Raw genomic sequence first — 15,394 nt, 5'->3', positions numbered from 1 at the left:
CATCTGGCACAGTGCCTTAGTACCTTTCCCATACAAATGAATTTACTCTATAAGTCCAATGTATAAGCACCAGAGATTCAGTTTTCCGGGCAGCTTATGATCTCCAGACATAAATGTTCCTGTGCTCTTTCATATGGTCCCCAAGAAACAAAGATATTTTCTCTGTTACTGTTATGCCATTGTGATCTATTACATCATAACCCAGAAATTTGACACTTGTGTGAAACAACATTTCTTAAAGCCATTTTCTAGATTTGATAGTTTTAAATCAGTGCATACTTATGCTATATTACTGATATTATATATAGATATTAAAATGTAGCACATCAAATGTGGACTGCAGGGAATTAACATAGAACATATGAATACAAATAAACAAGACCTCAAAGAAAAAGAAAGAAAACTACGAAAGTGTTTCAAATTCTATTCTGAATTTTCTGAGTCAGATGGGTAAAGGTGAGGTTGAGTAAATGATGGGGTGATGATTTAATTAATCAAACAAGCAAATAGCCTAAGCAATGTATCTTTACATGACGAACACAGAGCAGAGCAGGATCTCAATTGGTGGTGCTCTTAAATCCAATAGTTAATCCAGCAGAGATTATATAAACCACATGCACAAATCACATAGTCTACAGTTGGATCTGCTCAACAGGACCAAAGGAGCTTGGAGAAGTTGTGTTCATTTGAATGTCATTGTTTTAATAAAAGGAACATGATAGTGATAATAGATCTAGTGTTGATGCTCTTGGACCTGACATACACCATCCTCCATGCGGTGGTTCGCACTGTTCTCCGGCCGCGTCTGAAGTCAGTGTCCGGGGAGGTGTGTCTGATCACGGGCGCTGGCGGAGGCCTCGGGCGGCTCTTCGCGCTGGAGTTCGCCAGAGAAGAGGCCGAGCTAGTGCTGTGGGACTGCAACACTGAAGCCAACGAGCACACGGCCAGGCTAGTGAGGGAACTTGGTCGCAAAGCGCACGCGTACACAGTGGATCTGTCCAAGCGCGAGAGCATCTATCAGACCGCTGACCGCGTGCGGGAGGAGGTGGGCGACGTCAACATATTGGTCAACAACGCGGGGGTCGTTGCGGGCCGGCGGCTCCTAGAGTGCCCGGATGAACTGCTGGAGAGGACACTTCTGGTCAACTGCCACGCGCTGTTCTGGGTAAGACCTTCTAAATCAATGGTGCTCAAATAGTACCATGCAGTGCTATGTATTTTGGACATGACACCACTATCTTATTCATAGTGCCTTACATGTTTGTGGTACTTTGATAGGACTGAAAACAATTTACCATAGTATTTGTAGCCTAATGTAAATGTTGTACTGTCCAAAACCATATCATATATAGGTTATATCTATTTTTTTAATATTTTTGTGTTTGTTTTTAGATATGAACCATTGTTATATTAAGTAGCCTACTATGTACAGTACTTAGCCTACATTGAAATTAATAATTTGATACAATGGACGTGTAGGCTACATAGGCCTACATTTTTTTTACATTGTACTTATAAAACACCTGCATGTCATTACAGCTGTAATAAATGTTTACATTTGTAATTACACTGTTGACCCTTCCCTTACACCTTAATCCACCCCTAAAGCTACCCATACAACCACACCAGCCCATAACCCGTACACCTCAATGACAGCAAAAATGTTTTTACAATACAACATGAACAGAATAAGTACATTGTACTTATTTTTCGATGTAAGTACATAGTAGGTGTAAAAAGTGTTCAGTTCACTTAAACAAATCTAGTAAACCCGTTGCTTTAAAATTATTAAACGTAATGCTTAATTGAAAAAATAAGTTTTGTGAACTTGAAGTTGATGCATGAAGTTTAGTTACTTAATAATTTTAAGGCAAAGTGTTTCCTCATTATTTTTAAGTTAAGTCAATTGATCACTTTTTAGTTTTTACAGTGTACTTAAAGCCACTTAATATAAAGTGGGACCTGCAAGGTCATTTACAAACTACAATTAAGTTAGAAACGCAATTTGTTGCAGCATAAACAAATTTTTCATTTGATTACTCAGTTAAGTTGTTTCAACTACTTTTAACATAACTAAAGGGATAGTTTACCGAAAAATAAAAATTCTGTCATAATTTACTCACCCTTGTTCCAAAGCCGTAAGACTCTCGTTCATCTTTGGAATACAAATGAAGATCTTTTTAATGAAATCTGAGTGATTTCTGTTCCTCCATTGACAGCTACACAACTACCACTTTGACGCTTCAAAAAAGTTCATAAAGAGATCATAAAACTAATCCATAAGAATTGAGGTTTAATGATAATAATCCGTTACATTTATATAACGTTTTTCTGTGTACTCAAAGCACTTTACATGGAAGGGGTTACACCCCTATTCTTTTTTCAAAGGATATCCTGTGATTTTTGAAGACCACAGAGAATCAGGACCTCAGTTTAACGTCTCATCCCAAGGGGTCCAAATTTTCTGAAGAGATTCAGATCACTTTATAAGATGAACAGATTTAATTGTATTGCTTTTATTCACATATAAACATTGATCAGCAAACATAAACAGAAGCTCAACCGAAACTTGACACTCGAGAATGACGCACCTCATTGGTTCTTGCAGAAGCTCAAACGTGCTGTGTAACATGAGAATGAACCTCATTGGTTCTTGCAGAAGCTCAAATGTGCTGTGTAACATGAGAATGAACCTCATTGGTTCTTGCAGAAGCTCAAACGTGCTGTGTAACATGAGAATGAACCTCATTGGTTCTTGCAGAAGCTCAAACGTGCTGCGTAACATGAGAACGAACCTCATTGGTTCTTGAGCGTCAAACGAACATGCTTGAGCTTCCATTTACCACAACTGACGATGTGTGAGTTGATGATTTTTATATGTGAATAAAAAGCTAAATTAAATCTGGTTATCAAAATTTGGATTAAACCGCTCAATTCATATGGATTAGTTTTACAATCTCTTTATGAACTTTTTGAAGCTTCAAAGAAAAAATTAATGACCATTTTCATTTTTGGGTGAACTAACCCTAATGGGACTAATTAATCTGATCTATTTTAGTTCAAATTGGCAGCTAGCACACTATAAATGTTACTCATATAGCACAAGCATTTAATGAACAAGTCATATTACTTATATGGCATTAGCACAATTATTTCTCATTTGATCAATGCAATGTTTATGAAGCCACCTACAACCTCTTCAGCACAATGGTAACCACAGAAATGTCAACAGAAGCTCCTTTAAATGTCAAACATAACAGCGCTGTTCTAAAAAACACATAAAATAACACTTAATGTCAACATTTATTCAGCTTAGCAAAGCATTCTGGCAACTAGAAATCCACTGCCGAATTTTCAGTTATCAAGACAATTTCCTTAAGTAATTACAACATATTTGCTTTTTTTTCTCAATCAACACAGAAAGTTTAAAATACAATATAAAGTTGATGTAATGGCCAACATTATTATGTCAACATCAAAATAATATTTGGAACTTAAAAGGCTAAATCAATATATTTGAATTTGAACTTTATGGAAGTTGTGGTAACGGGTCTCCTGAGTGTCTTTTTAGAGTGAACTATGGAACCACCAAAGTAATTTTTTGTAAGGGCCGTCAGTAATTTTCAAGTAAACTTATATAGTGGGTTCAGGTGTTTGAGCACTTTCCAGGAAGGTTGATGTCCAGGAGGATTGAGCGCCTCATCTGAACGAAAGACAGCATTTCTTGCCTCCTGTGTTGACAAAGTACATCTGATGACTGTGACTGTGCGCGATGTTTCCATGCTGTTGAAAGTCAAGATATTGAATGGCAGTCTAAAGCTGGAGTGGAAAAGTGCAGTGACTGTAATCTGCTTGATTTAAAAGGTTTTAAAAAAATGGCTTATTGTGCATATGACCATAAATCACATGTACAATGAGGAACAGGACATTATGAACCAGATTATCAAGTCACTAATCATGACAGCAGCTCAGAACTCTGCATAAGTGTTATTATATAAACGGTCAATAATACGAAACGATGCTTCCTGAGTCATTTCAGCACACCTTTAACCCTATTTTTAGTTGCATAACTCACCCCATGTTAAGAGCATGAATTATACGTCAAATTGAGAGAAGTTTGTTATTATTACGTTTTGAAGAAATGCGACTTACGAATTGTTCAATGTACGTATGTTTTAAAAACTTACACTGAAGGAGGGACCCAAGTCATATCTAAAGACCAGAATATCATAAAGACTTAGTGTGCGGTCACATAAACGGTCAATTTGTGACCTAATGTGAAATTACTGAATGTGTCGCTTCCAATTGAAATGAAAATCCGGCAAACAACACTAAATGTGTGCGCAGCTTTAGAGGTGTAGTTTGGCACAATCTTTTATTTTATCTTACAACAAAAATTTAACTAAACTGCTTCACTGCTTGTTAATATATATATATATATATATATATATATATATATATATATATATATATATATATATATATATAACATTTGCTGAATCTAAGTAATGTGGAGTGACCAATAGAGACCTACAGAAAACAACATAAAACAGGAAGTGATATCAGAGGACCTTCATGACTGTGTGTCAAGGTCAGTAAGTCTGTTAAGATGATTTGATTGGACCTTTATACAATAAGGCTACATCATATTGTAAAATGTTCACCAAAATAATTATTTATAAAACTTTGGGACCCAAAATTCAGACACTTTGACCTGACCATGTTTTGCTTAAGTGTTTTTTCTTCAATTGCTAATACAACCTTTTTACAGACCCTAGACTGAACAGAATTAAGCATTTCTTGGTAATTTGTTGAGCTGAATTGGTATTATCTAATTGTGCACTTAAATTGAACATCTGACAGCTATTCATCATAATTCATTTGTGAGACGGTCTAACAGAGGGATGGCCAAAACCAGTGAAATATCAACTGATTTGATAACTCTTGAGTTCTTGTCATATTTTATTACCATTTTCTAAGCTATACAGAATAAACTGTGATAATGTGAGAAATGTTGACGGTGTCTGAATAAATTTTGGTTTGACTGTTTGTGTATATATAATGTTTACATCACATGACACTTTTACATTTATTAACTTCAAACTTTTGCTGAAAAGATTTTTCTTTCTTTTTTAAATTTTTATTGTGGACATCACATGTGTAGTCATTGACCCAATACAACTCAGGGTCTGGTGGCTCTGAATTTTTTGAAGATCTTAAATGTTGAAGTGCACACAGTAAGTCCCGTGTTTATGTAAAAGCACAGTAAGTTAAACTATCAGCAAGTGCAGTGTCAATACAATTAAGCACGTCTTTTTCACAAGGCTACATATACTGTTTTCCTGCTTTGACAGATGACAAAAGCTTTTCTGCCACAGATGAAAGCCAAGAACCACGGACATATTGTTACTGTTGCAAGCACTCTTGGTCTGTTCAGTACTGCTTGTGTAGAGGTAAGTTAAACACATATACAGTTTTTAAAAGTTGTAAAACTGTTGTGTCTGCAACCCTTCAATGACATTAAAAGCTTTTTGACTGACTGCTCGTGTTCTCTTTCCTGTTTTAGGACTATTGTGCCAGTAAATTTGGAGCTGTAGGTTTCCATGAATCTCTGACTCATAGTTTGTTAACAGAGGAAGGTGTGGATGGGGTGAAAACCTCCCTGATCTGCCCGTACATCGTCAACACTGGCATGTTTGCTGGATGCCAAATCAGGTGAGAACCAGGAAATAAATCACTAAGGGCGTTTTCACACCTGAAAGTCCGCACCAAGGTCCGAACCAAAGTTCACGTTTTGATACATTTTAAACTGTCAGAAAGTTTTGGTTCGGTTTCACACTGAAGAACTTTACGTGATATTCTTGCGTCCTGTCGTCATCATCTATGTGGGCTGCATCTCGACATTGATTGGTTTGCAAATGGACGTGCGTCTGACGTCAGCGTGTTGTCAATTCGGCGGGTAACTTTGACAAAATGAATGAACAGACGTATATCGTTGCAATTATATTGTTATTTTTATGGCATAATTACCTGCGAAACCAACAGTATACATTACAGTTAGTTAGAACAAACACTCTGATTAACATTGAAAAGATTTCTATCTCGATGTGGCGCGGATGCGCTTGGAAAAAACGAGCGCATCGCACCGCTGTCATTGAGCGTGCATACCGCATACATTTGAAATAACGAACTTGAGCGCGCAAAAGACGCAGTATGTGAACAGGCCCTTACTCACCAATTTCGGAAGTGTTTACTGTAGTATTGGACTTATCTGTAGCACTTGAAGTTGAAGCTGATGGGGAAGATTCCACCACCTTAATGGGTGAGCTTGTTGGGCGAGTGCCCAGAATGCTATCCAGGTCGTCATAAAAAGGACATGTGTCCTTCGCATTTGTCGATGCACCACTTTTTCTCATGGCATCGCGCGCCTTTGTATATTGCTGCCGCAGTTTTTTTATTTTCAGATGGCATTGCTCTCCCGTCCTCTCATACCCTCTCTCTCTTATCCTCTCCGATAATATTTGGAAAGTGTCTGCATTTTTGTGTGTTTTTTCCAGTTGATTTCTTATTATATCATCAGACCATATTTCAATTCAAAACCTTGTCTCATCCTCTCCCCACGTGCGACCACGGCTCATTTTTCAGTTTTTTCTGAAAGTCTGAAAGTCCGAACCATACAGAAATGCTTTCACAGTAGAAACAAACCAAACCTTTGTTCAGTTTGATCCGGACCGAGACTACCTCTTTTCGTCGGACCAAATTTCATCTGTTTGGTCCGGACCGTGGTCCGGGGGAGGTTTCACACCTGTAATTTTGATTCGGACCAAACTGAAAAATCCGAAAGTCCGGACCAAACAATGTAGGTGTGAAAGCACCCTAAAACTCAAATAAAAATAATTCAATAATGCCAAAACACAACCAAAACAATGTTGTTCCTCAAAATGCATGCAGTTTTGTTTTTAACCGCTAGAGGGCCAGAAGTTACATAGTGTACCTTTAAATGTCATTACAATGTACCAACATGTACATATTATTGTATCAAATGGTTAAGTACATTGTAGTTAAGGCCACCTAATATGGCCTACAGCGAATGGACATGGTGTTTAATGTCAAACCAGGTTTATTATAATTTATTAAAAACTTTGAAGCACTAAAATTACTTATAGGAAATAAATAAAACTGAAATAAAAAAGAAAGCTGACGATTTAAAAATAAAAGCTCATTCAAAATAGTAGTTAACTTCAAACTATAAACATAAATAGCACAACACCAAACCTAATGCAATGTGCCTTCACATCTGAATACGTTTTTGTCGGGAGCCAGTGATCACCATTTGCTTGCTTTGGAAATGAGCTGTACGAACAGTCTTCAAAATATTTTTTCTATGTTCTACAGAAGAAGGAAATGGCTTTGGAAGTGGAACAACATGAGGACAAGTTCACAATGAATTTTTATTTTTGATTGCTATTCCTTTAAAACTATTCCTCTACAGCACAATGTATGTCTGTCCGTCTTGTTACGCAACAGAAACAATGTCCTAATGTTCACGCTAGTGTGTCTTCATTCACAGGAAGGAACTTCAAGGCCTGATTCCACCCCTGGATCCTCTATACTGTGTTCAGGAGTCAATGAAAGCCATTCTGGCTGACCAGAAGATGGTCTGCATCCCACGCGTTATGTACTTCGCATTCCTCTCACGGGCGTAAGCATCTCTGTCCTAAACACAGCCTGGCAAAGTCCAGTTTGCTTAGACTTGGATTAAGAGAGATAGCGTACACAAAACTCAAACTTATGCATTAATCGTTCTATGTCGTGTCTTTTCTTTAGGTTGCTCCCCTGGGACGCTAATGTTGCAACATATCGTTTTATGGGAGGCGACAAGTGCATGTATTCCTTCATTAAGACCAAACAACACCAACAGGCTGTTAACGGTCACGCCAAATCCTCTTAGCTATCCTATAATACTTCACAGTTCCACACACCATCCACATTCCAAGGAGGAAAAAAAAGTATTTTGCCTGCTATGTTTAAAAAAAACATTTCAAATGTACTTCATGGGCTTCGACAGAAATATATTTTTTATTTTTCTGTACCAAAACAAAAAACAGTAACACTTTAGTTTAGGGTCCAATTCTCACTATTAACTAGTTGCTTATTAGCATGCATATTACTAGGATAATGGCTGTTTATTAGTACTTATACAGCACATATTAATGCCTTATTCTGCATGACCAGATTATACATCACTTAATCCTACACAGTACCTAAACTTTACTATTAATAATCAGTAATTAGGAGTTTGAGACAAAAGCCATAATTAATAGTGAGATTTGGACCCTAAACTAAAGTTACCCAAAAAACAAATCATTGTTTTGTAACTTTATAATGAATCTGTTCATACAACAAACTAACTGATCAATAGTCCTCTTTCAAAACAGATGCAACTCAGCCATTTATTATATTTGATATGACATCATCATTGCAATTTAATGTAACAATACATTTTCAACGTTATAAATATTTGGAATTTACTAAAACGGCTTAAAATGGGCACTCACATTCAAGCATGAGGATGATTGACAACAGCACTAACAGGACAGGATATTAAATCAGTGAGCTGCAGTCCCACGACTAGTGTTGGTCACGTGTTATAGTGTAATTACACAAATAAGTACAGAGTACACTTAATTAACTACATGTACTTACTATAGGGTTAAATGCAGAGCTTGGTTTAGGGTTAGTTGCTTGTAAATATTCATAATCTACTGTTATTACTATAGTGCATGTTGTATAAGGCCTGTGAAAGGATTGCATGTGATGTGTTAGAAAGAATGTAATCCATGCCTTAAATCATCAATGGGCAAAAGAAAATCTGATCAGATTGCTTGTAGGAATCAGAAATTTACATAAACCATGGATAGAGTGGTAAATTTAGCATGTTACAGAAACTCATTTTGTTAACTGAAATCTCGACTTTGCTTTATGGAAAATCAATACATGTGTCTTTCCTGGAATGCAGTGATCTGTGAAGTACGGTAGATCAGCTTTAGCGTGTGATGCAATGAACAGCTGAGCACAATACAGTGATTGTGGTCTTCAGCTTGTGTAAGATCCTCCGGCACATAAACCTTTTTCAAGCAAAAACGTGACCAACATGTTACACAAGTGCTTCATTTTATTTATTAACTAGAGCAGCAAAACTAAGACATGAAGACAAAACATGGTAAATTACATGCAACAAGAGACATTTATCCTTATTTTTTTCTGCGTTGCAAAAACTTGCTTTTTACAGTAAAAACATCTTCAAAACTACAGGAAAAAGAACAATCGGAAAATACTTTTCCCGTTGATTTTAAAGATGCCACCAAATATCTGCCAACTCCCAAGTGATGATAAATGTTTGTAAAAGGCAACATTTCAAAATACTGACAAATTAATAGTTGGGTGAGACGGCAAACTAAACAATAAGAGAAAATGTTGAATGGACTTGAATTAACACGAGGGGAAAAGCCAACATGAGCAGAGGCCACCCAGTGAGTTGATCAGGCCCCTCCACACAAGCATAACCATAATTCCTTTCTGAGTCCAATTCATTGCACAGAATCCATTAAAACAAACCCTTAAAAAGCCCTTCTGTCTGGCCATGCATCACTGGGCGGTGCGTCTCCACTCATGTTGAGCCCATTGGTCGTCTCAGTTTGGGTGTCTTGAGAGTGTCAGAGATCCCCTTTCCTGGTGTGTGTGTGTGTGTCTACACCAGCTGTACAGTGGCAGCCTGAAGGTAACCCTGCAGGTACTGAAGAGCTTCTGCTGGAAGACTGGTGTTCAACATGGAGGGCACCTGTCACAAACATTCAACATTCAATTAGCAGGTATTCTGGGTAGGGAAGAAAAGCATGCTCCTGCCATATTCTGAAGTCGTTTTAGTGATTACATCAGGATCCCTAAACCATTGTATGAGTGATACTCACCCTTCCAGGACAGGCAGTGGAGAGTTTGTGTAAAGACTGAGCTAGGAGGATTTTGGGATTGTTGACAGCATCTCCGATGGGGTCATGTTCTTTCTTGCCTGCAAAAGCAAGCTGGGAGAAAGCGGTCTGGTATCCTGGAGTGTCCTCTATGTCTATGAAATGTTCATCATCCGGGATGCTGTCATCTTCTGGTAACTCGAACAGACCAATAAGAGCCTGCAGCAAAGGAGCCCTAAAGAACATAACCCAGGTTTGGGTCAATGGCAAATTAGTTTGTCTTCAGTAAAGAAATCTTTTCCTTCTGTTTGAAGGGGCTATATGTAGAGTTCAGAAACCCTTGTTATTAGCGATAGCAGTGGCTGTTAAGTGAACTGCAGCCAGCAACTTATTGCTCGCACTCATGCACACTTAAGGCAAGGTTACCAACTCACAGTGTACGAGAATCGATCAAAATAGATCAAAATCTTCATTTGTGCCTCAAGCAATTAAGTTTTTAAACATGTAAGTTAAATAGGTAGGATACTTAGCTGGTCTGATATGCCTAATTTAATCGGTAGTAAAGTGCGGGGTATGGGTAAATATGTGTTAAGTGTATTAGTATGTGTCTTTGTATGTTTAAAGGTTCTCCTTTGGTGTATGATGTATGTTGTAATGCCTACCTGATAGCCATGCAAACAAATTTCCTCACGGGGACAAATAAAAATAAATGTACTTTACTAGAAGAACACGTGATATAAACACAGCTCACGGTTTATGTGCTCACACATTACGGTTTGATGGTCGAGCTGCGACTTGTCTGCTCACACAATCTGTGTGAAATATGTGTATCCAGAGCAGTGTTTCCTCTAGGATTTTTCCCATTTCCCCAGGGGGAGGGGGATATTCCTATGGGCCACTCAACCCGTGCACAGAATGATGCACTTGAAGCAACGCAGTCACAGCATGCAGCACTTCGCATTGAAAAGTTCAATGCTGAATGGAGAATGACTGAGGAGAGATGAGTTTCCATTAACTTCAACGATTTCAAATATTATTTTTTACCTCACATTATGCTATCGAATGACTTTAGAAGTCTTGGAATATAGTGCACGAAAACTTTATGGTGCTTTACAATGTGTTTTATGCCTTTAGTGGGGCTTAACAATAACAATATCAGACGTCACTGAGAAGCTGCAGCTGTGGCGGAATGATTTTTGGTGTGGCGGCCCACCACGGCAGAATGAATGTAGCGAAAACTGCAGAAACATTGTCAAAAGCATCAGCTATCGGTATCAAGAGGATTTCCATTTCAAATTTATGTATTCAATTATTATTAGGGTAGGCCTATTAAATTGATATTACAATTAATTTGCCCCACAATTATTTCATAGTGCATCACCGCTAATAAAAGATTAGACAGATTTGCTTAATCCTCATTAAATTATTTAAAAACACTTAGGTCGATTATTCAATTAATTATAGGCCTATAATTAAAATTATTAACAGTCTATAATATGTCATAACACTCCAATAATCAGTCAATGAAAATTAAGAGCAGCCTTATTTCAAAAACAACTTGGTAAACAAAATACTTTGGTAACACTTTATTTTGATGGTCCCTTTTGAACATTCTGTAGACTTTAAGTAACTTTGCAACTACATGTCAACTAACTCTCATTAGAGTATTAGTAGACCGTCTGCTTAATATCTGCTAACACTTTATTGTGATGCTCCCCCAACAGACACTATACTGACTATAAGTAACTTCGCAACTACATGTCATCTTATCCTAACCCTACCAGTCTACTAATACTCGACTAACACTCTACTGAGAGTTAGTAGACATGTAGGTGCAATGTTACTTATAGACAACCGAATGTGTTAAAGGGACCATCAAAATAAAGTGAAACCATTACTTGTCTCTTTTTTTTTCTCAACACTGTAGCCTATATGGGCCACAAGAGAATTAAGAAAATAAATTAAGACAGTTAGGCTATATGGCCAACCGTTATCAGCATTGAAGATTTAACTCTTGTCGTCTCTGAGAGAATATGCGCCAAAAGCTTGTCAGTTTTTACTTTCACTTTCTGTATAGTGAATAATTGACTGGGGTTTGAGAGTTCTTCACCGGCATAACTTTCTAGCAAAGTTTGCACATTGCTTGTGTGATATCCACGGACTCGCCTTCATGGTTTAAAATGGAAAAATTAGGAATCTGCTATGAAAAATCATGAAAGGTGCATCACTACCGTTTTCATTTCTCAAATTTCTCATTGTTTGAAATGCTTTATATATATATATTTATAAATTGTAGTGCTCCTAAAATTTTGCTGGTGCTCCTAACTTTTTGAAATTGCTACCAAGTAAAAAAGTTAATTTCGAGCCCTGACATCATATATTCATCATTTTACATATGCTGGCACACAAGACTGAGTTATGTCTTACCAGAGTTTGGTGTACTCTGTGTCCATCATAGCAGGACACTCAGTGAGGATCTTCGTGATGCCCACAGCACAGATCTTCTTCTCCACCTGCCCCGAGACCTTCTGCACCTCAGGAATCACAATCTTCTCCACAACCATGCCAAACATCCTAAGGAGATGGAAAAAATAGAAAGGCTCAGCAAAAAAATAAATAAAAGTTAAACAAACATAGGCCCTCTTTACAAAGATACTTAGATGGGAAAACATCAGTAATTAAACAAAAGCACACAACACAATACTTCCACAATATCTGCACTGCAAAATTACGACTAAAATTTACGATAATAAAGCAACTTACTTTGGCTGGATGCTATCAAATATCTCCTGCAATGCAATGGCACCATATTTCACGGAATAAAGGTTGATAAAGACGAGGAAACCTGTGAAGAGGAAAAGAGTGATGGTTCAGTATAGTGATTTGTAGTTCACAGGGACCACCTAAATATGTGGCAAGTAAACTACAATCAGAAATGCCCGAAATCACTCACTCTTAACAAATTTTGTTGTCTTGGAGCTCTGGAGCCTCTGAAAGAGCAGAATAAAGATCTGTTTCCTGTACTGGGTGATGGAATCTCTGCATACAAACAGAACAAAAACATAAATAGAGCACAGAAACATGTCAACGTTTTTTATTCATGTGTTCATAATGCATTGCTTACGGAGGCATGTGCTCCACTATACTGTTGAGTAGATAGAAGCCTTGATGGTCATTAGCCTTGGATGCGATGAGTTTCTGGAACACTCCAAGAAGACCAGGCTGGAGGGGTAAAATTATTATAATGAGAGGGTATTCAAGTGAGGTAAACTGCATTATGGGTATTTGTCTTGTGAGATGTTTCTGCTTGACTCACAATCTTGTCAGCGGCTGTGCTGGCGATGGTGGCGGCTCCTTTCTCCAGGTAGGCCTGCAGCAGCCGGACGAGTGGAGGGATGTTTCCGGTGCGTTCCCACAGGATGGGCTGCAGGAGGTGAGGAAACAGAGCCATGTAGGAGGAGGGAATGGAGTTGGAGTGGATCTCTAGCAACAGAGACATCACCTGGAAGACGTACGGCACAAACTCTGCAGGACCAGGGGACACAAGAGGGAGGGCTCATAAACACATGGCTTCAGGACTGTGTCCTCAAACTATACATTCATCATCAAGAGGTTAAAAGATTAGTTCACCTCAAAATGAAAATTTCCTAATAATTTACTCACCCCAATTCCATCCAAGATATCCATGTCTTTCTATCCTCAGTGGAAGAGAAATTAAGTGTTTTGAGGAAAACATTTCTGGATTTTTCTTCGAATAACGGACTTCAATGACAACCAGCGTTTTGAAGTCCAAATCAATGTAGTTTCAAAAGTCTTTGAAGTGCTTCAACGGACTGTGCACAATTGCAGCTGAGGAGGAGAGTCTTATTTCGCGAAACGATAGGTCATTTAAAAAAAAAACAAAAAAAAAACTATATTTAAATTTTTTAACTACAATTGTTCGGATTGAGCTGATCTACAACGCGCTGGGAACTACGTCGTCACGTTGAAAGGTCAGGCTCGATATCGCCTGCGCCAGCGGAAGTACCGCCCCACTCGACCGTACGAAGGAGGATAGTTCAAATTGTATTGGTCGCTTTGCAAACAGTGGTGCGGAACTTCCGCCGACGTCGATGACATCGAGCCTGACCTTTCAACGTGACGACATAGTTCCCGGCGCGTTGCAGATCAGCTCAGTCCGAACAATTGTAGTTAAAACGTTTTTTTTTTGTTGTTGTTGAAAATGACCTATCGTTTCGCTAGATAAGACTCTCCTCCTCAGCTGCGATCGTGCACAGTCTGTTGAAGCACTTCAAAGACTTTTGAAACTGAATTGATTTGGACTTCAAAACGCTGGTTGTCATTAAAGTCCATTATTCGAAGAAAAATCCAGAAATGTTTTCCTCAAAAAACTTAATTTCTCTTCCACTGAGGAAAGAAAGACATGGACATCTTGGATGGCATTGGTGTGAGTAACTTATTAGGAAATTTTCATTTTGAGGTGAACTAATACTTTAATCCTTGTGTGCCTTTAATCCTTTAACACATTATATAGACCATTGCTCTTACTAGGGATGTTCATTTAGTTTTTTTCCCCAAACCAACAACCAAAGTTCCTTAACCGATTATTGTCCATTGAACGAGAAGATTTTGTTAAAATTATAATTCAACTAAATTAAAGTGGATTTTTCTGACACACTCCAAAAAATTGTTAATGGAAAGGAAACCGAGAAGCCAGAAAGCACATCCTGTTTTGTTTTCTTTATTTTAAAAAGCAATGTTTTGTTTTTATTTTTAGTCTACACAAAAGTGAACCCTTTAACATTTCTAATGAATATCTGTATGACCATTTTAAGTTGTTTCTGCTGTTGTAAGGGAAATAATTCAAGTGAACGTGCACGCACCTCACACACATATCAGCTCTAGCATCGCTAACGTGACATCACAGCGTGTTCATTATCAAAATAAAATAGTCAACCAAACATAAAAAGTTACACTGCTCAATTTAAATATTCCGTCGTAGAATATGTGCCGTTCAGCACAATCACTGCCTCTGTGGTGTTATGCCAAGCCCATTTTTGCGAATGTGAAGGATGTTTTACGAGGACATTGGTATGCGAATGAAGTGCAAAGCCTAGTTTACTTAAATATTAGAATAGCATCCATCGTGGATATGGACACACTTGGATTCACATCAGGTTTCAGTTTCGTTTTAAATTAATGAAAAAATAAAAGTAGCTATATAAACGTCAAGCTGAAACAAATTCATGTTTTGTTCTGAATACAGTTAAATTAAAAGAATTTGTTGTGGAGTGAGGGAAACTAAAATAGCTTATAGCTATGTTTATAATGTTTAAACATTTTGCTTTATTTACCAGTATTTTACATTGCCCTACTAATAAAAATGCAACTTGCACGTGACTTGTTTTTTTTTCTCCTCCTCAAAA

The 15,394-nt window shown here is 37.7% G+C and overlaps 2 protein-coding genes across 2 annotated transcripts in view; one reads left to right on the top strand and one right to left on the bottom strand.

Annotated features, from left to right (window-relative positions):
- The first annotated feature begins 651 nt into the window (after nucleotides 1-651).
- LOC143711293 (retinol dehydrogenase 10-like) lies at nucleotides 652-8,052 on the top strand. The gene is made up of 5 exons (XM_077202675.1): nucleotides 652-1,165; nucleotides 5,355-5,453; nucleotides 5,567-5,715; nucleotides 7,571-7,702; nucleotides 7,828-8,052. Exons 1-5 carry the CDS (start codon nucleotides 716-718, stop codon nucleotides 7,949-7,951), a joined length of 954 nt encoding a protein of 317 aa, XP_077058790.1. The 5' UTR covers nucleotides 652-715; the 3' UTR covers nucleotides 7,952-8,052.
- A 1,105-nt stretch (nucleotides 8,053-9,157) lies between these two features.
- The window catches only part of cse1l (CSE1 chromosome segregation 1-like (yeast)), a 28,733-nt gene continuing 22,496 nt past the window's right edge, over nucleotides 9,158-15,394 (bottom strand). The window contains exons 19-25 of the mRNA XM_077202674.1: nucleotides 13,285-13,493; nucleotides 13,093-13,190; nucleotides 12,922-13,007; nucleotides 12,732-12,813; nucleotides 12,396-12,542; nucleotides 9,972-10,203; nucleotides 9,158-9,841 (exon numbers count right to left, since the gene is read on the bottom strand). Coding sequence (XP_077058789.1) covers nucleotides 9,752-9,841; nucleotides 9,972-10,203; nucleotides 12,396-12,542; nucleotides 12,732-12,813; nucleotides 12,922-13,007; nucleotides 13,093-13,190; nucleotides 13,285-13,493 — 944 coding nt within the window. The 3' untranslated portion in view covers nucleotides 9,158-9,751. The remainder of the gene's footprint in view (nucleotides 9,842-9,971; nucleotides 10,204-12,395; nucleotides 12,543-12,731; nucleotides 12,814-12,921; nucleotides 13,008-13,092; nucleotides 13,191-13,284; nucleotides 13,494-15,394) is intronic.

The sequence above is a fragment of the Siphateles boraxobius genome, unplaced genomic scaffold (genome assembly GCF_051911475.1).
Source record: "Siphateles boraxobius isolate OS27281-9 unplaced genomic scaffold, OSU_SipBor_1 5, whole genome shotgun sequence".
NCBI classification, from domain to species: Eukaryota; Metazoa; Chordata; class Actinopteri; order Cypriniformes; family Leuciscidae; genus Siphateles; species Siphateles boraxobius.
The sequence above is the reverse complement of the archived record's forward strand: the minus strand, read 5'-3'. Positions and strand labels throughout refer to the sequence as shown.